The 23,141-nt window shown below is 39.4% G+C and overlaps 1 protein-coding gene across 2 annotated transcripts in view; it reads left to right on the forward strand.

Moving 5' to 3' along the window:
* GADL1 (glutamate decarboxylase like 1) overlaps positions 1-21,559 on the forward strand; it is an 86,078-nt gene extending 64,519 nt beyond the window's left edge. For both annotated transcript variants that reach the window (XM_067292463.1, XM_013950718.1), the window contains exon 15: positions 21,341-21,559. In XM_067292463.1, coding sequence (XP_067148564.1) covers positions 21,341-21,514 — 174 coding nt within the window. In that variant the 3' untranslated portion in view covers positions 21,515-21,559. The remainder of the gene's footprint in view (positions 1-21,340) is intronic.
* The last annotated feature ends 1,582 nt before the right edge of the window (positions 21,560-23,141 follow it).

Raw genomic sequence — 23,141 nt, forward strand, 5'->3', positions numbered from 1 at the left:
AGCTGGTACTTGCTTTGGTTTGTGAATGAAGCGAGACTTTCTAGCATTCTGTTGGTTTTGGCACATTTAATAAATAACAGCAATGAATTGGCTGTAGTGCAATAATAGTGATTACAAGATTAATAGCACAGTGATTTTTTTTTTCTGGTCACTTTATAGGATACTGGACAGAAGGAAAATTAAAATATTTGAATTCCACTTTTAATTAATGGACCCCCACAGAATGCGTTGCTATTTGATGAAAACTAAACAAGACATCTTTTTTCCCTAACCAGCCAGAAAGCAGTAGCTGTTTAACTGTACAAGCCTTCCTCAGAGGAAAGGTAAAATTCCACTGTAGTCTGAAATGTGGGTGACAACTTCCACAGCAGCTTAAATCATCTGAGGAAATATTTCATTACATTTGTTATATCTGGTATAAATGAGGAACCCCTTTCATGTGGAGTTGCAAAGGATTTGGACACTAGGCCATATGCAGCATTTCTAGAATGCCAGAATGTACCAGGATAGTGCCTGTGCTCTTGCTCTCTGAATGGACCGTGTGTGCCAGAAGAGTTGTGTCCGGACAGGGGATGCAATTCCTCTCCCCTTCCTCTCCTTTGGGCAGACCGGATGAGCCAGAGGCAGTCTGTCCAAAGATCTGTGCAAAGACATCAGTTATTTTTACCTTTTTCCCTTGAATGCACACTTCAACTGAGTTGTGCCTGCCAAGCAGGAATGCATTAGACATTGTTTTCCAAGCTTTCTGCTGCTGCATACCTATGAAAATAAATGAATAAGCTAATTTACATGTTTGCAACTGATTTGCATCTAGCCATAAAGCTACAATCAAAAGAGTTTAAGGACAGAAGGCACTACGTGGCCTCAGTATTATGGGGAATTTTTTCTGGGGAGCCCAGTGACTTATGTTTGTCTAAGCACATCTTCCAGAAAGGCATCTGGTCTTTGCTGGAAAACATCAAGCTGTGACAAAACTACCATTTTCTTTGGCAGCTTGTTTCAATGGTTAATTACCCTTCCCTATAAAAGGGATTGATTGGGAAGGGAGGAAAAAGGTGATGAAAAAATGCCTTTCCACAGGCTAAAATAGCCTTCCATACTTTATTTTTGCCTTCCTCACATACTCACAAGTTATCACCAGGTCACCTCTCATTCTTCTATTTATAAACTAAATAGATTCAGATCTTTAAGTCTTCATTAGCCATTGAATCATTTTTTGTGGCTGTCATCAGCATCCTTCCAGTTTTTCATTATCATTATTAAAAAAAAAAAAAAAAAGGGAACATCTGAACTGTGTACTGTACGCCAGCACCTGAGTTGCCAATACTGCATGTGGAAAGATAAAACTCACCTTCTTAAAGCCTATATGCTTGTTTATGACAATCATGGATCATATTAACTTTTCTACTGTATCTCTTTGGGAGCTGAAGCTGGCGAGGTTTTGTAAAATATGTATTGATGATATTGATGATGAATGATGAAACAAAAACTTTTTTTGTGTGTGTATAAATTACTATTTTGAGAAAAAAAGTTGTCAAGAGAGCTTTTTTCCCCAGGCCTGGGGAAGACAGACTGACATCCCAGAATAACCAGTGGTCCTATAGCTAGGGTGGTAGCCTGGAATCTGGAGATCCATGTTTAAGAGCAGCCCTGACTGATTTAAAGCATCCGTATAAATGACCTAATTACAAAGCTTTGTTTTCTCTGTCTCTTGTCAAATTTTTTTAAAGCTGATTTTGGTTCTGATGTAGAATAGAAACAATTGTTGAGAACTCAGTTTCCTGCCAGACAGGATTCCTGGTTTTTGATGTCTGACCTGGAAGCTCATCTGAATTTTGTTTCATTGTTGACTGCTACAATCTGTTCAGAGTCACCGTTTTTAGAATAGCCTTTTATTTCAAGCTGAGTCTCCACCTTTTTTTTTTTTCTTTTCTTTTTACTTCCTGCATGTCTGACTTAGCTTTTGGTTGTATTAGAAAGCCATTGTTTGAGTGGGTTCCAGCAGCCCAGATCTGTGTGATGGCCTGTCTTCCTCTGTTTATCCCTGTGCCAGTCTCTCACCTACAAATAGTATCAGCCATCATTTATTGACTTCCAGAAAATTAACAGTAGGGATTAGCATCAAGACTAATATGGTCTCTGTGGAACTTCACTAGCAACAACATTTGATTGACTCCCTATTTGCTTCCTGTGGAGATGTGCTGGTTATTCAGATGTTATTGGTTTAACTTTATTGCTAGTGTGCAGTCCTAATTTTTTAATGCTGTTGCTGTGTGAATTGTTCCTGCTGTTTTTCATCTGAATGGCTTCTGTAAGGCTTTCTTACTAATGCCCTAAGTGCGAGTAAATCATCAAGAAAACTTGCAAAATCAGCAAAAGAATAAAGGCAAGCTGCCCCAAGAAAATGGTGTTTGGTAAAGATACAAATGTAACTAAACTCAAAAGACTAAGTTTTAAATCCATTTATATCAGTTTCAAAATGACTATGTATTCTTACCCTTTAATTCATTATAAATTAAATCAAGTATGAGTGTTTCCATTATTTTACTTGGGATTCATATTGTGTTAAACATTCTTATTTCACTAGATTCATCTCTCTGCCATTTCTTACACTGGTGCTTCACTATAATTTTTCCTGTTTTCTGTAATTTCCCTACTATTCCAAAACATATGAAGATTCAGTCAGGCTTTTTTAATTCTTGGGTACAGGCCATTCAGGCCTATAGATCTAAATTTTTCCCCCCAGTAGATGTTTAACATCCCAATAGCCATTCTAATGGCTTTGAAAGTTCATCAGCATCATGGTAGGAATACTTCATCTTTCTCCCTCCCTGCAGAAATGAAAAGCTTATTGAACATTTCTGCCTTGTCTGCATTTTTAATGATTAACTATTGCTAGGGCTTCACTCATCCCTAATGAACATACTCATGTACTTAAACTCTTTCTTCTTTCCTTAGTCCTGTCAGTCATGGATTTCTTTTTCTTCTGATAAATTCTCTCCATGTCACATTTATATTGATTGTTGTCTGATCCATTTCCCCTTTTCAACTCATTAAATATGCTCTGCTATCTTTGCTTTGCCAATGAACCAGGATGAGCTTTTAGATAAAGCTGTCTTTTTCTGTCAATTATAGGATTGCAGCTTTTGGCCATCTAATCTCTTAAAGAGCTCTGCTTTCATCTCTGTTTTTCTACCTTAAGTTTTTGTAAACTGTCTTTTGAAACGCCCTTTGTGATTGGGACCATCCTTTTCTTTTGTCTGCATCCAATGTAGTCTGGTTGTGATCAGAGGTCCACAGAGGCAAGCGCTGATTTATAGAGCAGTCATTAATTTCTCTGTGCCATATGGTTGAAAATAAAGATGTATCATATTGGGTACAGTCTACCCCTGCCTGTGACTTGGGACAGGATACATTAGTGCGTAAAACCTGATAGTTGTCCAAGTTGGGTTAGGCTGGGGACTGGGACTGTCTGGATATGCAAAGTTAGCATGTGTGATAATGTGATGTGGTGGTTGGGGAGCAGAAGAAAGGCATAGTCATTGCTGGATATTCATTTATTTTGGCTGGTTGAATGATGCCTCAGTTTGGTTAAGGCCATGCAGTTTTCTTCAGGGACTCTGTCAGCAGGGTCTCTGCTTGTGAATCAGGTTCACTTTTGCAGTCAACAGTAGCTATGAGATAGTTGTGTAGAGCTGGAGGACTCACTACCCAAGCTGCCAAAGCACTCTCTGCTGAAATTGTTTTGGGGTGATGGTTAACACCCAGCTATAGGACTTGCGGAAACCACATATGGAAAATCGGTACTGCTGTAGCTGTACCTGGGCTTAGGGTGGAGGCATTCTGATACAGCTGAATGAGGAGCTGCACGTACGTTTTGGGATTAAATGTAGAACAGAATGTTTCCAATAGACATTTCTAAGTCATAGCTAGTAGTAAACCAAGGTGACCATTGGGGGGCACCAGAACAACATGTTTGAACTGCTGATTAGTGCACACGCTGTTAATGTCTATTTGGTGCAGTCAGGGGGAAAAAAACCCTATGTTTGAGGAGAGGAGGAAATTTCTTCCCATTCTTATATCGACATAATTTCCATAGTGATACTGCCTGCTCTGTTTTGAAAGCATGAGCTGTTAAAGATTAAGCTATAGCAAGCATGAATTATCTTCTACTTTCCAGGCAGCAGTAGCTTTTTTTCTTTTCTTTTTTTTTTTTGAAATGCTTTGTATAAAATTATATGTTGCTCACAAGGTTTCAACTAGAAAATATATATTTTGAATAGTTATCACTGAAAGGTCAGTTTCTAATAAAATATGAAACTGTGCTTGTAAAAATTTTGCAGTTCTCTCCTTCCTGAATTTTTGAATGTCCTAAGTGAGGCCTGAATTCAGTTTTGTTAAAGGAATTAATATATGTTTTTAACAGCAGTTGAGTGTTCTTCCTTTGAGTGACAGTTCAACTGATGGTCTAAACTTTAGACATGAAGGGATACATAAAGACATCCCTGCTGGCTGGTTGCTCTATGTGGATTTCGGCATGGATAGACACTGTCTAACAATGGCTGTAGGCTACTGGTAAGTCATGGTGTCAACCTATCTTTGCTTGCTCCTTGACCTGGCCCCCCAAGGGTTAGCAGGAGCATGTCTGCCTTTTAGAACTGGGAGGAGGGGGAGGGAAATACAGTACTTTTCCTTCTGAAAAAGAAGGGTCTTCTGCTGCCTACAGGCAAAGGCTTCTTCCAAGTTGTCTTCTGTAATCTTCCAGAATTCCTCCTCCTAACTTTTCTTAAAAAAATTAAACTGATATTTTATATCAAAGATATAACCCTGTTTCAGTAACTACCTGTTTTCTGTTTTATTTTGGCCTTTTTGTTTAAGTTCTTCAGTGAAGGCATTGGGTTTGCTGTGTACTGAGTCACAGCATGCTTTCTGAAAGACAAGGCTGCTAGCCAAGATCTGGCCTTGCATGGCCAGTGCAGCTGGAAAGCATTAGCCAAATTGTCCAGAGCCACCTACAGTAATCAAAACTTAAAGCCGCCAGGGACTTTCACTCCCTGTGGTACTGGTGGTCCTCCTCTGCCCATTTGTCTTACTGACCTACTGGCCATAAGATAGTGTCCCCCAGTGCATGGATCAGTGTTGAAGCACAATCAAGATGTGGATTTTAGTCATTACAGCACAATTTTTGTAAGTGAAAAATGTTGCGAATAATGCATATTTCTGATAATCTAGACAAAAGATTGGATAACAATAAAATGAATGCAACATGTGGACACATGGAAAAAACATAGATAGAGACTTGGTGAAAGGACACCTAGCCTGAAATTATGTTGCTTTCTCTATGTAATTTGGCCTAATAAAAGGTATTGCTTCACTATACAGACCTTGCTTTTCTTATATCCTCAGACCATCACAGTCACAGCACTAGTATTTAGAAAAGTGTCATTATGAAACACCTAGCTTTCATTAGGCAACTAGGGGCATCTGGAAATCCCTGCGTTTTCAAGCTTGCTAAGCCTATTTGAGGTCTTCTAAAAATGATGCTGAATTTCAAATCAGGAAGTTACTCTGTAAATTTGTGCAGTTCATTAATTCATGCACTAGATGGTGATCAAAAGCAGCCCAAGCTGTACTCTCTTCTGCTTTCCAAAGTCACAGTTGACAGTGGAAAATGAAAACGCATGAGACTGACCATTTTTCCTGCCAAGCTTTTAAACTTCTTTTTCTCTGTCCCAGAATGATTAATCTCTTTAGAAGAATCCTCTTAAAGATTAAAGTAGAAATGAAAGTGTTTAGTAGTGTTGCTAAACTCTTATATCCTATTGAAAGTGTGATTTTCAAATTATTTATTTGATAAACACATAGGAAGTATTTCTGTCTGTGTGATCACCAAATGTTCATGAAATACCCTGTAACTTCAAGCTGGGATTAGTGTTGCTTCCACAATGCAGAAATTCAAATATACAAGTTCTTAAAATAGTTGCTACAGACTGAAACCAAATCTCTGGATGTAGAAATTGATTACCAGTGGTTAGTACAAGGTGGTAAATAGGGAAGGGGGAGCACTGCTCTGAAAAAATGATTACAGACTTTTATATGATTAAAAACAAACCAAGGAGAAACCGTTTCTCTACTGCCTAGCCTGACATGATAAAAACTGTTCTAATCCTGTACCTTGGGAACATTACTGTGTTCAAAGGGAAAGAATGTAAGAGGTATTTTGGATTATAGTACTGGAAAAATGAATTCCACTGAAGAGAATCAGCCCAATATATTCCTTTTAGTAAAAAGTTGGAGGATAATTTTCAGATATGGAGGCTGGTAGAAGGACTTAGAAAGATTAGGGACGTGGACAACAATACTGTTAAGAATGATGATAGAAAATATCAAAGATGCAGCATTTAGATAGTAAAAGGACGATATGCAACACTGAACTTCAAGAAACAGAAGCTATGACTGTACTATAGCCATTAGGGGCCAACAGCACAGTTCAAATTGTTGGAGGAAGGAAGGTATCACAGAAACGGTAAGTCTCAAAAGCTGAGACCTTCTTTTTGTCCTCCGTGTGCTTCTGTATGTGAAGCAGCAGAAGCCTGGTTTAGGACTACAGTGCTCTGAGCCACTCTCATGCAAACATCCTTCCTTCTGGAAGGATTAAAAGCTGGTGGAGCCAGCCCTCCTTAACTCGGCAGCATGGGAGGTGGTCCAACAGGGGATAGGGCAAAAGATACAGTGCTGTCAAGCCACCTTCACTTGTGTAAAGAAAGAGATCTGATGGCACATGGAGCAATGGCATGGCTTAAAGTAGGCCTTAAGAATCCTCTTTTCTCTGTTACTGAGCAGAATACGGCCCCCTCATAATGGAGGCTTTATCCCAGAAACTGAATAAAGAGATCTTGGGTAATAACCTCAAGAGCTGTCTTTTTCATTGCCACGAGGCAAGCAGTCAAGGCACAGCAGGTCAGAAGTAGGACAGTGGGATAACAGCAAGTAAGTATGTACTCACAGGCAACTGTGGGGTTAAAAAGGAGTAAAAGGAAATTTGATGCAGCTATAACATGTTTTACACTAGTGATCTGTGTAGCAATGAGGAAATGCATGGAAAAGCAAGAATCCAGACAACTGAGTTGATGATATGATTCATATGCTTACTTTTTAACTCAGCCTGGGTGTAATGAGAATCATCTGAGGAAAGTAAAATAACAACAGTTTGGAGCTTGTGGGAGGGCAGTAGCCTGCAGCCTTACTAGATTCAGAGGGGCACTGTCAGTTGCTCTGTAGCACTTTGGAGAGATGAAGGTTATTCCATATACTAGATGGAGTTTTTTTCTGTGGCTTTTTTGTGTTTGGGCTTTTTGGAGGAGTCCACTGTAATTCTGACTTTTGTTTTAAATTGGGCCTACAAAACAGCATAGATACAATTGCATGCATGTAACATATGCATGCAAATTGTTTGTGTGCACATAAAATTGGATCCTTGTATGTATACATAGCCAGCTTGGCAGCTGTGCACTAAAGGGATTTGTATGCACCAAAAACTGGCTCTGAACTTATGAAGGGAAGTAGTGTCAAGAAAGCTGAGGCACACCCTTAGTGTGCTATTAACATGTATTCTCATAACTATTCTTGGTTAAAGATTTCTCTCCCTCAAACAAAATTAGAACTGCAAACCTGTGACTGTCTCATTCTGTGTATTTTAAGATTTTGAGTTCAGAGATGTTAACATAATAGGATAGGATAATGAGGTAAAAGCATATGTGAAGTTGGAAATTCTTCATATCAAGTTTGTGCCACATGAAACCCCTTCCACTCCCTTCCCCCAATTTGAAAGGCAGTTTTGGACCGCTGGGGCACTTCTATCAAATGCAAGTGAGTTTTTACTTATAGAAAATGATCCAAAGCATTATGTCCCCACAATTGCAGTGAAAATTGTCAATTGTCAACCACAGAAAAGGTTTCAGAGCAGTCAGTTTGGTGTATGCAGTGTTAGAAAGTGGCTGAATCCAGTGGCCCTAAGGACCTGGGGGATTCCTCCTGTCCTTGTGTGATAAATATGAGCCTGCTGTGGTTCCCTATCTCCAGGTCCAGTGAGTACCTGTATTCCAATAAATGCGTGTGCACACACATGCACACACTACACAATATACACACAGCTGGCCACACAGATCACCACAGAGAATAGTGCCTTTATTAGCACCCACATAAACACACACAGCTCTCAGAAAAACATGAACAACACGAATGACCCAATTGTGTCTCTCCTCTCCAGCTGATCAGGATTGAAGCCTGCTAGTGGAATAGATATATGCACATTATGGGTCTCTCTGGTAGCTGCTCTTAGACATCTAGTCTTATCCAGTAGCTGGGCCCTGGGCTCCTCCAGTTGCTGGCACCTGGACTTGCAAGTCTGTCAGGTCTGCATCCTCCCACTCCATTGCTGGAACTCAGACCTCTTAGCCTACTTGCTGGCTAGTCCATCTTGAAGTTCACTTGTGTTCACTAATCCACACACTTGGAATAGAGAGCACACCCACACAGAAGATAAAAACAGCTTTTAATAAGAATAAGGATAGTCTGAGGTGATCAAGTGCAGGGTTCATGCAGGCAAGCGTACTGACCAGTGCTCTTGTTTACATTTCACCAGACCCTTTTATCTCCTTTTTCCTCTATTTTCTGTCTCTTGTTCCTTCCCAATCCACCTTGACCCCTCCCTGCCCACACCTTCAGTCCTTCATCTAAGCATCCCATAATAAGTTTTGTACAATCCCCCAAATTTTCTGCCCTGTGCATCCCATATTAAGTCCTATCCCCTCTCCTGCCATTTCTGGGAAGGTTTCTTTCATTTATTCCTCTTGGCAGATTTCACACTGGGGCAATTGTTCTCTTGTGATAGTCGGAGGAGTAGCTAATACATGCTCCGTTTTCCCTGATGAGGTTAGTAGGATTCCTCCTGCCTGTCGTTGTTTCTCTGATGCTTGCTGGGTCTTTGTGTTTGCTGTGATTAGCCTTTGATCACATAATGTAGCATGCATCTACTGTGTTAGGTGCCTGAGCACATAGCTGTACTCGATTCTGTGCTCTGGATGTCCTCCCTCTGCCTTTTGACCCGTACAGCTCTTGGGCCTATCCAGCAGTTCTATAGCCTATGAACAGTGCAGGAATGTGGATTTTAAATATCTTTGATTTAAGATAAACTGTCTGCACAGGCTTCATCTTACCATACTTTAGCCAACTGAGACTTAGACGTGTTCCCGCTGAAGCCCGTGGAGAAGCAGAGAGGCTTTTTCAGACTGATTCCATCCATCTTAGATGCCTGCTCAAGGATGAGATGAATCACTCTTTGGAGGGCCCTTTTTCTCTCAATTAACTAAAGGCAAAGCCTGAATGGCTAGTTTAGGCTAGACATCTAACTTTTAGACTGCCAAAATGATGGGAGTTGAATCCTACTTTCTGCATTTTACCTTCAGTGCTGGAGGACCTGTCTTTGGGTAACATATGATGTACAGCTCAATGAACCTGACACTTTCTTTCAAGCTATTATTCCCCTTGTGCAAAAGGCTCTTATAGAAATAAGTAACTGCTATCTGCATACAGTGTAGGTCCTGATGGAAAGCTACTGTCAGGAGTCAATACAGGGGCTGAAACTTGGGAACTGAGGGTCCACATTGCTGATGTGTGTGGCATAAAGAGGGAAAGACCAGGACTGGACTTCCTGTGATCCATCATATTTCCAAGACCCTATGTCCACACTACATCTTCACAGCAGTGAAGTTCACACCAGTTGCTAACCCAAAGTGCGGACGGTGAGTGCATGGAGTACTAGCTCCTGGAGGAGCTGTCATCTGCACTGCACTGCACCTGATGCATGAGTTTAGCTGTGGTTCCTTCAGAGAGGAACCAGTGGTGAGCTTGTGCAAGGCTATTCACAGGCAAATTTGCACCAAACCCCCTCCCCCCCCCATCCTGCTCACTAAATCACTAATGTACTTGAATGATGCTGGTTCCATTCCTAGTTTTGGCATAGAGTTGTGGTTAAGATCTTGGTGAAGTTATTTCCTTTCTCTGTGCCTCAGTTCCTCCCCGGAGTTAAGATGAAAGTGATAATGCTGCCTTTTACCTATGAAGTGCACTGAAATCTGTGGATGAAAAGCACTGTAAAACTCCGAAATAAGAGGAATTTTTAACTTGTGCTTAGGAGTGTGATTCCTTTTTCTTTTTCCTTTTTCCTGACTGCAACTTCTTATTGATTTGTGTCCCTGCTTCCCACCTGCCTGGTACATGAATAGTGAATGGATGTAGCTTTAAGAATATCAGGTTTTAAGAATGAGAGAGCTTTAAAAACAAAACAAAACAAAAAAACAAACCAAAACAAAAAAAACGTGTAGCCCAAACAGAGCTTTTGAATCCATAGATATGCTGGTCCTGACTGAAGAATGGAAGGAAGATCTATAGCAGCATGAAGGAAGGACCTAATAAAATGTACAGTAATATAGTCATGGTAGAGAAAAATAAGTTTCCATTCCAAAGTATTTAGTTTTATTGGGTATTATTTGATTTAATTATCAAAAGCACAGTAATTATGACCTATGCGATACTAATGAATATTGGCAACAAGACTCGCAAGGACACATGATCTAATTAGCTTTAATGGGATGGATTTAATAATACATTGGATTAACATCTGTTGGAGCCAAGTATCAAGATTTATTGTTCTCTGAATAAATATTGACCTCTTGCTCTCAGGTTAATAAATCTTAAGCTTGCCTCCACTTAAATGACTATCTACTTATTACATTAGCACTCTCTTGTTTCCTATCATCAACTTCAGTATGAGCAGAGGGGAGCTGTACTTCCCTCATGCTGCATCAAGTACTTAAAGAAATTGTAAGGAAACATTGAATTTCCAAATAGAAACTAAAAAGGGTTGGGGCCTAAGCCCTTTGTCCTTTCTTCATGTAAAACTGCCCCTCCTTGCTGTTGCTTGACAAGTAGAAATTTCAGAAATATTCAGAAATGATCAACTAATAGTAATGCTACAGAAAAAGTGTGTAGCTTGCATCATCCACTTAATTAAGCAGTCTTTATATATTGTGTAATGTTGTGAGTGGTGTCAGAAATAGTCATGGGAGTGAGTGGGAGGAAATCTTGCTCCTTGATGTGTACTGAGATACAAAGTCTTCTCTAGAACTTCAGATTTCGCTTTGTTCTTAGGATATTTAAGCATAGATTCCTTTTTAACTGTAGGCAAGAGGATTGAAATGGAATACATTTCTTTTTTGTGCCTACAGGGTAGGAATTTCTTATTACTCTACAAAAGAATCAGTATGGTCGGAAATCTGTACAAGCCTTACAAAAGTTCCTATAGTTATAACCAAGAATTCTTCTAAAAACAGTAGAAAACATTCGAGATTGATATCCTTTCAGCAGAATATTTAGACCTTCCTTTCAAATTTAATAGAGTTACGAGGAAATGTGTCTTAGTCTAACTCTACTCCGAGTAGAGTCAGCTGTAAAACTCCCTGTGACTTCAGTGGCATACTTCTGTAGGTCAATGTTGATGAATGCATAGAATCTTTTCTTGAGCCACTGATCAGTTGGAGACTTTATAAATTTTGTAGGAAGTTTATTTGTATTCATTGAATTCTGTGGAACATTTTCGCTAAAGGAAGTGAAATTTAGCAGACTTTAATGGACAAGTTTTATATAGTAGATCATAACTGCTTTCAAAGATCAAAAGATTGTTCTTTTCCCCCTCTGTGCCTTTATCTCTCTCTGGTAAAAATATACATGTTGGTGAAGAAATGCAACAAAAACTGCTAAGTTTTTCACCTTTTTTTCCCTCCCTGCTGTTCTTTTGCTGAATGATTGCTTCTGATTATACTATCTTCACCTTTTGGGTGTGATTTAGAGGTTGCTGTGGCACTGAGGGAAATTGTGACATTTGGTATGGTCCAGAATGAATACCTAGTTCCCAGACCAGGCTGGAGAAAGAAAAAGATTCTCAGAGCAATTTGGTGTACAGCCTTAGAGGATTTAATCTGTCTCTCTGAATGTCGAGCCATACTTATAGGAGCCTGTACTTATAGGGCAGGCTCAAAGTCAGCCAACCTTTTATTCCATACACTCCTTTTGAGGTAAATAATCATTACAAATCTCTGCAGGATGGATGCTACATTTTGAGCCTGGTGTGCCTTTCCCCCTCCAACTGCCCTGAATTGCCTAGGGATTCACTGCAGTCTAGCTTCATTTAGCTAAAACTTCTATCCAGAATTATACATATTTTGATTTTTCACTTTGCAAAAAAATTGTGGGTGCAAACCATTATTTTCCCTTCACTTTCCACCCTTCCAGACTGTGAGAAAACTCACAAATTGTGAAACCTTAGGCATCTTGCTGTGTTCTTTCAGTTTCCTTGTTGCTCACTCATTTAAGCACAGAGACTTGTAACATATGTTGTATTTCAGCTGTGGAGGAGAGAAAAGCAAAAAAAAAAAAAAAAAAGTCACTGGAGATGGGGAGAGGAGGAATGAATGAACATTGTCTTGGGATAAAGTATATATGGGTAGAGTGCTGTTAACTTTAGTAAGACTCCATGCAGAAGGGTTTGGTAGCCTTTATTTCATGTCCAGAACAAACTTTGAATAACTGAGTAGGCAAAACAATTCTAATAAATGACAGTAATTGGTCCTGTATTTCACAAGATGGAGGGGGACAGGGGGTCCTTTTCTTTGTTAAGCTGGGTGATCAGATCAGGCAGCCTTGCTTTTATGGTAGCAGTCTGGATTGTGGTGTGTTGTGTCCCACCCCGAGAGATTAGGAGCAGCCTCTGTGAAGGTTGTTATGCTGTTCTTAAGGACAAAGGAAAAAAAAAACACATGCAAAAGGTATCTAGTTTTGTTGTAATACTCATACTAATACACCAGTAAAGCAACACAGAAATGTAAGAGAAATAAGGAATCCAAATGAATTGTCTCAAAAAGCACACGTTCTCAGGAGTAGACATGGGACTGTGCACCTGGAAGACTGCATTGTTCATCAACTAAGTTTCAGCTGTAAGGAAAGCACACACATAAACATCTGCAAGTGCTGATTCATGGGTGTTGTCTGTTCTGCCTCATTCTTCTCAGAGGCAAATGCCATCAGTGTAAAAGCCTTTATCTGAAGGCTATTTTTTATTGCATAAACGACTGGCTAAAAAAGTCATTCAGGGCAATCAAAATCTGAGCCAAGCTGCCATCTCCTATTAATCAAGTCATTTTCAGTGATTTGTGGGGTTCGTTAATGTGTCTTGTGGCAAAAAGTAACTGATGAGATGATGATGTGCAAAACGTGATACCGTAGATACAGCACACAACCGTGAGCCGAAGGTGAGCCAGGAATGTCAGTGGCAGGACAAAAATACAGCAGCATCTGTTCTCCTTTGATATGTTAGTTGTTCTGAAGAACATGGAAGTGGTTACTGCTATTTTGACAAATGCACTTATTTCTCCTTTTGTTGCCTGGTGTGGCACAAGGGGAACACTGCGCAATAGCGTACAGTAATAATTTATTAGTGGTTTAGGGATGTGGGCCCAGAACAAATTCTAGACAAAAGAAAAACATGTTTGGGTTTTACAGAGTGCCTTGGCTGCAGGAACAAAGCTGTGATTGGGTGTGCAAATATTTGGTATTTCAATTGTCCCAGTTGGGGTGACAGCTGACAAATGGTCTGAGTTTGTTTTTAATTATCACCGAAAGGAAAAAAGCCTGCTGTTTTAAAATCTGCAACTGATTTTGCAGCACAAGGGAAGAAAAGGTATTTAACAATAGAGGATATACTTTCTTAACGTTAGAATATGTTGAAAGCACTATTACTTCCAAATATTTATAGTATTTAGTTAGTTTTGTAATTACACCCAATCAAAAAAGTATTTTGTTCCAATTGTTGTGCATCTAATGATCATATTAGAAAGCCAGCTACTGTCCTCACTTAATACTAATGGGTGTCATTGATTTCAAAGTTATCTTCTGCATTCACACTAGGTAATACAGCCGATATACTGTGACAGGTGTTTGTGATATTTGGCAAAGAAGGTTTTTTAATGATATATCATGTTAGTGTTCAGAACACCCATGAGATATCAGGGCTGATTATGATAGATGTATGAACACAGAGAAGTCCCTGCCCAGAAAGATTATAGGCATCATGCAAGGGGAAAGAGAAACCTGTTACTTAATTATAGGCATCATGCAAGGGGAAAGAGAAACCTGTTACCTAAAAGAGATTGAGTGATTTGTCCAAGACAACCCAAACAGTCTCTGAGAGGGTTAGGGACCAGTCGTAGCTGTTAATAGTCTGTATCCAGTCCTTCAACCACTATGCTATCATTTAACCAAGGTAAGAAACAATATTGTGAAGACCCACTGGAATTAATAGCCCATATGTACAAATTTAAAATTGTGTCCAAATATTTACCTACTTGGGGTTTTGTTTATTTTTTGGTGGCAATTGCTGTATGTCAGTTAAACTGATTTAGTTAATAAAGTTTTGTTATGAATATACATGAATCTGAACCAGCCATTTTTTGCAGGAAGTATAACTTGTCAGACCTTAAATAGCCAGAATGTTGTCTTTTAAGTAAAAATCAATAACTTCCAAATGAAAATTTGCCCCTTCTGGGGTAGCTGAAGTGGATTCTTGTGGTCAAATGAGAGAGATTGTTCTGCATAAACTTGTCTTCCATTGCAAGAAATAATTGAGGCAAGAATACAAAATGTGTTTTCCATTTTTGTGAAGCCATGAGTATGTGATCTTTTCCTATTTTCAAAGAGGAGACTCTTTTTTTCATCTTCTAGCTACGTCTCTGGTGCCAAGTTCTAGTGCAATATTCAGTACCTTGGAAAGTTTCATAAAGGCAGTATCCAAGCAGGAGAAATAGTTTGATCTACTAATATACCATCGTCCTTCCAACAGTGTCTAGCCTGCTTTTGTGGATTCCTATAAAGGTTATAGATTTATGGCAAGTGTGACTTTCTCTAGTAAAAACTGAAGGCTGTTTGCAAACTGCCACCTGAAGTAGACACATAGGAGAAAATCTGGATAAGTGTATTCTCCTTCCATTGAAGTCCATGGCAATTTTGAAATGAATTTCAGTGGGAGCAGAATGAGGTCTGGTGACTAGGAGTCACTGCTGCCAGTAGCTGGAATAGCTTTTCAGTTTTACATTGCACAGGTGTTCGGTGAACTGGAAACTGTCCAAAAGATTTGGAAAAATGATTCTGATAGAAGTTGTCAGTATTAACAGTGGTTCTTACAGACATATTCTGACTTTGTAGTACTTGCTGGGCTAGCATGATTACAGTTATCTATACTACTACAAGCTGTCCACATGAGATCCCCAGCCAAATTTTGCTGACAGAACAGGCAATCCCATTAATTTTCTCATACTTTCTGTCTTTTCTGGGGGCCAGGAATTCTACAGGTGATTTAGTTAAGCAGTTTCAGCACTTTTGATCCCACATATTTATCGTTGTACAAGTAATGGATCTTTTGGTTTGGCCACTGGATTAAGAAACTGAAAGCAACTTTGGTTTAAGTTGACCAGAAAGCATTTTTGTTTTCAGACAAGCTTAAACAAAGACTTTCTTAGTTTCGGTTTTCTTAGTCCTTTTCTATTCTCTGTAATAAAAATGGGTCGGTTTCTAATTGAATTTAAATTTTAATTGGAAACATTGTTTTGAAAAAAAAATCAGAATACTTTTGGTTTAAAAATATTGAAAACCTTTAGGCTTTTCTGGTTTATTTTTTCTGGCTAATACTATCTTTTAACTTGTGCTATTTGCGAAATTCATACGTACTTTTTTCCCCGAAGCAATGTGTTTTTGTATGTTCTGTGCTTAGCAAAATAGTTTTTCCCAACACTGTTGTCAATGCATAAGTCATTCTTGTTGCTTCAGCATTTAATTAAAAAATACAAAATTTACAAAATGTTGGTTTTAAAAAGTACAACCTTAAAACCCCCCATTTGCTTTGGAAAAAGTGGTTGTCGGCATCTGATATGACTGGACTTATATGATTAGAGTCGGTAAGAACTACAGCAGTACAGGTAGCTTTCAGATAACACAGATACAGAGTTAGGGTATAAAAAAAAATCTGTGATGGGACAGTTTGAAAATACTGGTCGAAAGTTAGGTCGAAAAAGAGAATCCTTGGAGATTAAGGGAAGGCACAGAGAAAGAAATTAATAACCAAGACTGGACACAGTCTTCCATTATCAGCAGACTATTCTGCAGTTCTCCAACCTGAGCTTTCTTGCCCTTCCAGTGGATCTGTTAGTTGCAGTTGTCAGAGACTATACTAGAGCAGAAGACTAGGAATCTAAATCCAGTTGTTGCTTGTTACTTTACTTAAGCAAGATGAAAGGTACCGTACTTGTTGGGAAACTCTGATTCTCCTTAGGACAACTTATTCAGGTATTCATAACCAGCAGCATAATTCAGGTGGTGCTGGGGGCCCAGTGGATTTACCTGATATGAACAAAAGAGCTTCTCTTACTTTTTTTACTCTTCTCTTCCTTGTCATCAGAAGGTATCAGCTATTTTGGACTAAATGTATGAATTGAACCATATACTGGTAATAGTGGGCTATGTATTTTAGAAGTTGATGGAATTGAATGATTTGAACAAAGCTAGTAACCTGGCTATCTTATTGTGATTTTTTTTTATAGTTAAAATAGACTTTTACTAACCATTTTTAAATACAAACTTCCATACTGTTCAACAGGAGGCAGCTTACACTGAATGAATTCAAAAGCATAATACTGTGACAGTAGTAATGGGGTGGGAACATCACCCATTTAGCTGAGCTGCTCTGGAGATTTCACATTACACAATAAATCTATGTGCTAGGAAATTGTTCTTAGCTTAAGAACCATGTTTACATAGCATGACCACTGTGAGAATAGTTTCAGAGGTCTTTCTCATGAGCAGAAGAATAAATGATCTTAAATGGGCATTTTATGAAGTCCTCTGAAAGGATCTGAAGCATACAAACTTATGCACTAGCTCTTAGAGATACTAGGCATATGCTTTTTTTGCTGAGAAAGTGCTCAGCCCTTTGGCAAGTCAGCTTTTCATAGTAGTTGCTGAAGAACATTATTTAGGCAGTCACTGCCTGAGCTTGGAGGAAATTCTTGAAGTGTTGGAGAAACTTGAATTAAGTATCATTAAGCAGTCAACTGCAGTGAATGCAGTGGTTTTTAAGGTCTCTCTCTATAGGGCAATTGCACAAAACCACTTTTTTCAAGGATACTTTCAGGGAAATGTCTTGCTTTCCTGATCCTCCTGGTGTGCATACATACTCCAGCTGCAGTGTCCAAGGTATCCCTGGCTCCTCATCTTGCTGCTCTGTTAGCGTGCAGGTGCTGGGGAGGAACATTGGCATCTTCCACATGAGTGCAGGAATGAGGGTCAGCTGCAATTTGGACTCTGATAGAAACAACTCAGATTTTAGGGCTAAAGCTTTCTGTTGTTTGTAGTGTGGCTGAGTGCTGACAGGGAGTGGGGAAGGGATTATCCTGGCACCCAGGTAATGCTGAAGGAGCTTAACTACTTCATCATTGCTGCTCCAGTTTAATAACCTCTGCTGTTAAAAGTAAGGGAAGAATCCGGGTAGCATGAGATGTTACAGCATCTATGTGGGTCTGCTGAGATCAGTTCCCAGGCGAGGCAGATCCCCTGCACCTCTGGATGTGCAGCATAATGTGCACAGGTCTGCTGCACAAGGGCTTTCCACACAGTGCAGTCACTTCCTTGCCCATGGAGGAAGGACATGTCTCTGATAGCCAATATGCTGCTGAAGTGAGCTTCTGAAATAAAAATCTCCAGGCTGTTGGCATGGGAGGCCAACAGTGGGAAGGAAGAGGGTGAAGAAGAGCAAAAGAGAGACAAGAACTTAGATTTTAGGATGCCTTACACTTAAAATTCTGAGACTGTTCCACTGATGGGCAACATAAAGAATTAGATTTACAATTTGAAGTAAGTTCTGTAGTAAAATAATTGGATTGGTGAAGCAATTTCAATCTCACTGAATTGCTTTCCCAGGAGTCTATCCTGAACGGGGCTGTGCAGCTCTTTCTGATATCTGAGCATCCTCAGTTCTCATTGACTTCAGTGGGAATTGAACTCATTGAACTCCTCACTAGGTAATTAGTCCCTTATAGGTCTGATTTTTCTGCTGCAAACTGGAAGTTGCCTTTACTTTCAGTTAGCAGTCATAGCTAGTGCTCTTCAAGTCCAAGCTTTAGCATGCTTGCATCATTTGACGACTTTTTTGTGAAACTTGTACTTAAACATTTGTGAATATATTCTGTTCCTTGCTACTTCCTGTGGAGAGGATCCATGATAGTCTTGTTACACTGACTGCATTATGTCAGCAAATAAAGCATGCAAAATACCTGATGGTAACCCTTTCCAAAAATAATCCTGTCAAAAGCCCACAAGACAGTATTTTCTTTTTTAAAGTAGAAAGCATTTTGCCTTCAAAAAGGACAGGAGGCACTTCAAAACATATTGAGAGGACAACCTCATTAGAATAGAGGATAAATGAAATAACGAAAGGGAGATTTTCTACCTTTCCTTTCCAGGAGAGAAGACCTGCTGAAATGTGATATATTTACAGTCCTCATGTTGCTGAAGCTCTAAATGTTTTTGGTCTCATTCTCTCCATTTGTGCTACTGTACATTTTGGGGTGATGGATTGTGGAGCACTGGGTGTTGAGATGAAGAGAATCAATAGTATGGTACAAAAGATGAAATAATTCTGTTGGAACATCAATAAAGGCTAAAAGTTGCCGTAGGGATTTGAATCTTAAAGAAGAGCTTGCGAAAGTATATTAAGTAGGATTCACTACTACTCACCTTGCACTTATAGCCTTTATTCCATGAGCAGAGTTTGCTTGGGGGTTCTTGTCAAGTACAGGACTGGAGGAGTTGTTTCTTTTCAGTGTCTGCATAGTGCCCAATGCAATGCCCCCTGGGCTCAGGGTCTTTGAGCATTGTCACAGCGTCATTGCTATCTAATGCCATAGCTGGCGTGAACAAGAGTGGAAGAGTTGAGCACTGGTAGTCTGGTGTGATGTTAAAGGGGCTCAACACATGCAAACTGAAGGGGAGCAGGAGAACTTTTATCATGCCGAAGTTGTTCACTGTTTGTTTAAGAGAACTAGTGTACAGACCTGCAGCACGAGTGGGTGCATAACCAGGCGTGTTGCCAACCAACAGTGTTCCCATGTGACTCCCGTTTGCCCTAGTGTTAGCACAGTACAGTACCACGTTCAGTGATTGCACAGGATGCAGTCTGGAATATTTGATCCCAAATACAGAGGACCATTTGCTGAGTAACATACTTTTCAAGATGAAGAGGGATGTCTCATGCAAAATAGCTACTTCCACTGTCCAAGCAGAACTACAGTGGGTTTTTTTGCTCAGGTATGAACTAAATGAGGTTACTCTGGTGTAATTTTGAGCTATAAAACAACAAAATTGGAGAATCCTTGAATCATTTGCCATGCAGTTGGAAATCCAGGTGGGAGATATTTTTCTTCCCATAGTACGAGGATATATTTAGTGACTTCTATTACTAAATGATGTACACATTGCAGATACACAGTAGAATTGTGATTTCATTGCTAGCTTTCATAAGGATCTTTATGCAGGAGGCACACCTGAAGCACTACATTAGATTTCTGTGGTGAAAGGTGCTATTGAAAGTGAGTGAAGGTATCACAATATGCCTCCTACCACATCTGCTGTAAATTCTGAATGTTCCTGTCCTCATGGTTATCTTTGTGTTTCTCAAATGTTTATCAGCACTGCTACCACAACTTATTTCTTTGTTTTTGTTTATAGCATTAAGCAAAAAAACCCTTCTGGTTGCACATTGCATTGTGAAATTATATTCATGGCTCTCGTGCATAATTCGTACTGATGTCACACTCTGGGTTTTAATTAGAATTCTGACTCCATTGCTCTCATAGTTTAAAAAAAAAAATCACTAAATGAAACAAGTAGCTTTGTCACAAAGACAAACCAAAATCAGCTGAGGCAAATTAAGTTAGAGCCATAAACATTCCTCCTCTGAATTCAAAATAGATTTTGAAACAATGGTCTTTTAGGCAAGTACCACTAAACTAGTATGGGGAAGCTAGGCTATTAGTATTGAAAACCTCAGATGTTTCTATCTGAGCAAATTGTCTGGGAATTGCCTAGTAAAATATGCCATGTAAAAATAAAGCTATTAAAGCAAGGTTGGCATCATCATTTTTCTTTCTTTGCAGGTCAGGTGGTAATTTCCAGTACTAACTTTTAGAGTTGAAATAAATTAATGCAGAAACCAAGGTTAGTTTGTACATCTGTTTGCTTAGTTTTTAGCCAAGACTTTTCAAAAGGATGCAAAGGAGTGCACTGTTTTGAAGTGCATTAGCGTTATTAGTAAGACATTGAAACGTGACATGTTTTAAAAAATATTACTCTGCCAAAATATTTAGTTATGTTGGATTCTGTCTTCCAAGGGATAGTGTACTTGATCCAGCAATGCATTTAAGCTTATGACTAATTTCAAGCATGAGAACACAGAAGAACTACTCACATGCTTAAAGTTAAGCACAAGGTTAATTGCACAAGGTTAATTGCCTTGCTGTGAGGGGATCAAGTGTTCAGTCATAAGGACCTGACTGCCAATCTTACTGGTTTGTTCGGCAGTGAGGCACCTATGAGGTTTCACCCCATTTACACAAGAGTGATGGAATCAAACGCCACTTAAGCCTTAAATCTAAGAGATGGAATTTTAACCTCCATGATCAGGACTTCTCCCTTAATGTTGCATCTAACTTCTCTGTCAGCTTAAGGTTCACAGGAGTCTATGGAGAGAGTCCTCCAGGGACTGCCACTTTGCAGATGTGGCTGGGGTAGGGCCATCAAGTGCGAGTAGTGACACAGCCTAGTTTAGCACAAGGAGATAAACCATGCCCTTTACCAGCTGCAGTCAATGTTCTCCCTGAGTTCAAGCCTTTGATCTAAATCAGGAAGACTAGGGACCATAACCCAAGCTGTCCTATATCACAGATACATGTGCCAAGCAGCAGGCTTTTGAGGGATTTAGATCTTATACTGTTTCTTCCAGGTTCTCAATGCACAGTCTGCATCTAAACCTGCAGGTTTGAGTTATAATGTTTCTTGGGGCAGGCAAGGGAATGAGAAACTCAGACACTAAAAATGCTTCATCAGTCACAAAATCCAATTCCTTCCCAGATATGCTGATTTACTGAAGGAGACAAAAACCCTTCTCTGGCTTTACTTTCAGGTTGCTCCTATAATTAAAGAGAGGATGATGAAGAAGGGCAGCATGATGCTTGGGTACCAGCCTCACCGGGGCAAAGTCAACTTCTTCCGCCAGGTGATCATCAGCCCACAAGTGAGCCGAGAGGACATGGACTTCTTGCTGGATGAAATGGAACGGCTTGCCAAGGACTTGTAACGCTATTTCCACAGTACCAGGTGTTGTGCTCATGTGTGATATTTATGGAGAGAGAGTGGCAGCGGCATTCTGGTGCTATCTTGTGAAAGGTAGTAAAGAGCTTGACATATAGCTTGGAAATTGTCATTTTATGTAGTGATGTTAAGGATCTTGCAGGTAGAATACCCCTCCACAGGAAAGTATTTGCTGATGGGGTTTGAAGATGGCCAGGGGCAGGCCAGTGCTGGCAGCACCACTGCCATTCTGGGAAGTGTTTCCTGGACAAGGGAGCACTTCTGAAAATGGTATCTATGTCCCAGGGAGGGCAGCTTTTTACAGTGTGCCTGTGCACACTGTAGTTCAAACTGGTGTCTTACATATGCAGGCAATACTCCTCTAAAGTTACTGTTAGGAGTGGATTTAGCTCAGGGAGCTTTAAAATGCTAGCTAATACTCTGACTACTCTGTTGATAGTTTAGTTTGGTATGTGTTTAAGGATAGAGGCCTGGTTGGTAATCACACTGATAAGACTGGAAATTGTGGACATCCATGAAGATTTCCTCAAGGCCTCTAAGTAGGACAATTGCCCAAATTTTTCACCATGAGGACAGTCAGGCAGTGGAACAGGGGCTCGGAGGGGTTGTGCAGGCCCTGTCCTTAGAGACTTGCAGGACCTGGCTGGACAAAGGCCTGAGCAACCAATGTTGACCCTGCTTTGAGCAGGCTGAGCTAGTTGACCTCCTAAGGTCCCTTCCAACTTGAAGACATGATTGGACTCAAGTCAGTGTTTGCAAAGGTTTCCCACCCAAAATGTCACTGCAGTTTTAGTAGAGCTGAGAATGTTGGAACAGTGTCTTATAATTTAGTAACTCTTTGTTAACAGGAGATGCCTATCATTTCTGAACTACTGTTCACCCTCCTCTATTTTTAAATTTATTTAGCAGCTTTTGATGCACTTTAAAATGATAACATAGAAACAATAAAATATATTTATCTGAAAGATAAGTATTTTTATGCATCATGACTATTTATAAAGAATATAACAAAATAATATATTTGTCAGGGTCTGTTTGGATTTTCCTACAGATTTAAGATGGCTAAATCTCATGTAATCAATGTATAATTTATATTCTGGTACTGAGATTAAGATGGTGGTGATCAATGAAAATCTGCCTGTGATTTTAGGATGTGAACAGTCAGAGAATTTTTGGTCAACCTTAATTTGAAAAATTAAGTTCAAACTTTTTATTTATGTGTTAAGAATTATGGTATATGTTAAGAATTACAGTATACTTGATTTATTTTTCATTCTAGCTATAAAATGATTCATTTTATAAAGATAGAAATCATAAATGTATTTTTGGAGTGAAGTTCTTGCAGCAAACTCATGGAAATAACCATGTCTTTCATCTTGTAAATCAGCACACACTTACTTTGATGTTTTAGTGTTTGTACCCTACTCTATTTGAAGTAGCACTGACCAATATGAACTTTTCTACTGTAATGTTTTCTGTATCTGTTTCTAAAAGCTGTCTTCAAACGCAATGCTTTCTTGCTTTCATTTCCTACACTGTACTAGGATCCAACATTGCATGACATTCCCACTTTCAATCTCCAGGATGATGGTATGGAAAGTTTAACAAGGTCA

Source organism: Apteryx mantelli, chromosome 2 (assembly GCF_036417845.1).
Source record: "Apteryx mantelli isolate bAptMan1 chromosome 2, bAptMan1.hap1, whole genome shotgun sequence".
Lineage (NCBI taxonomy): Eukaryota > Metazoa > Chordata > Aves > Apterygiformes > Apterygidae > Apteryx > Apteryx mantelli.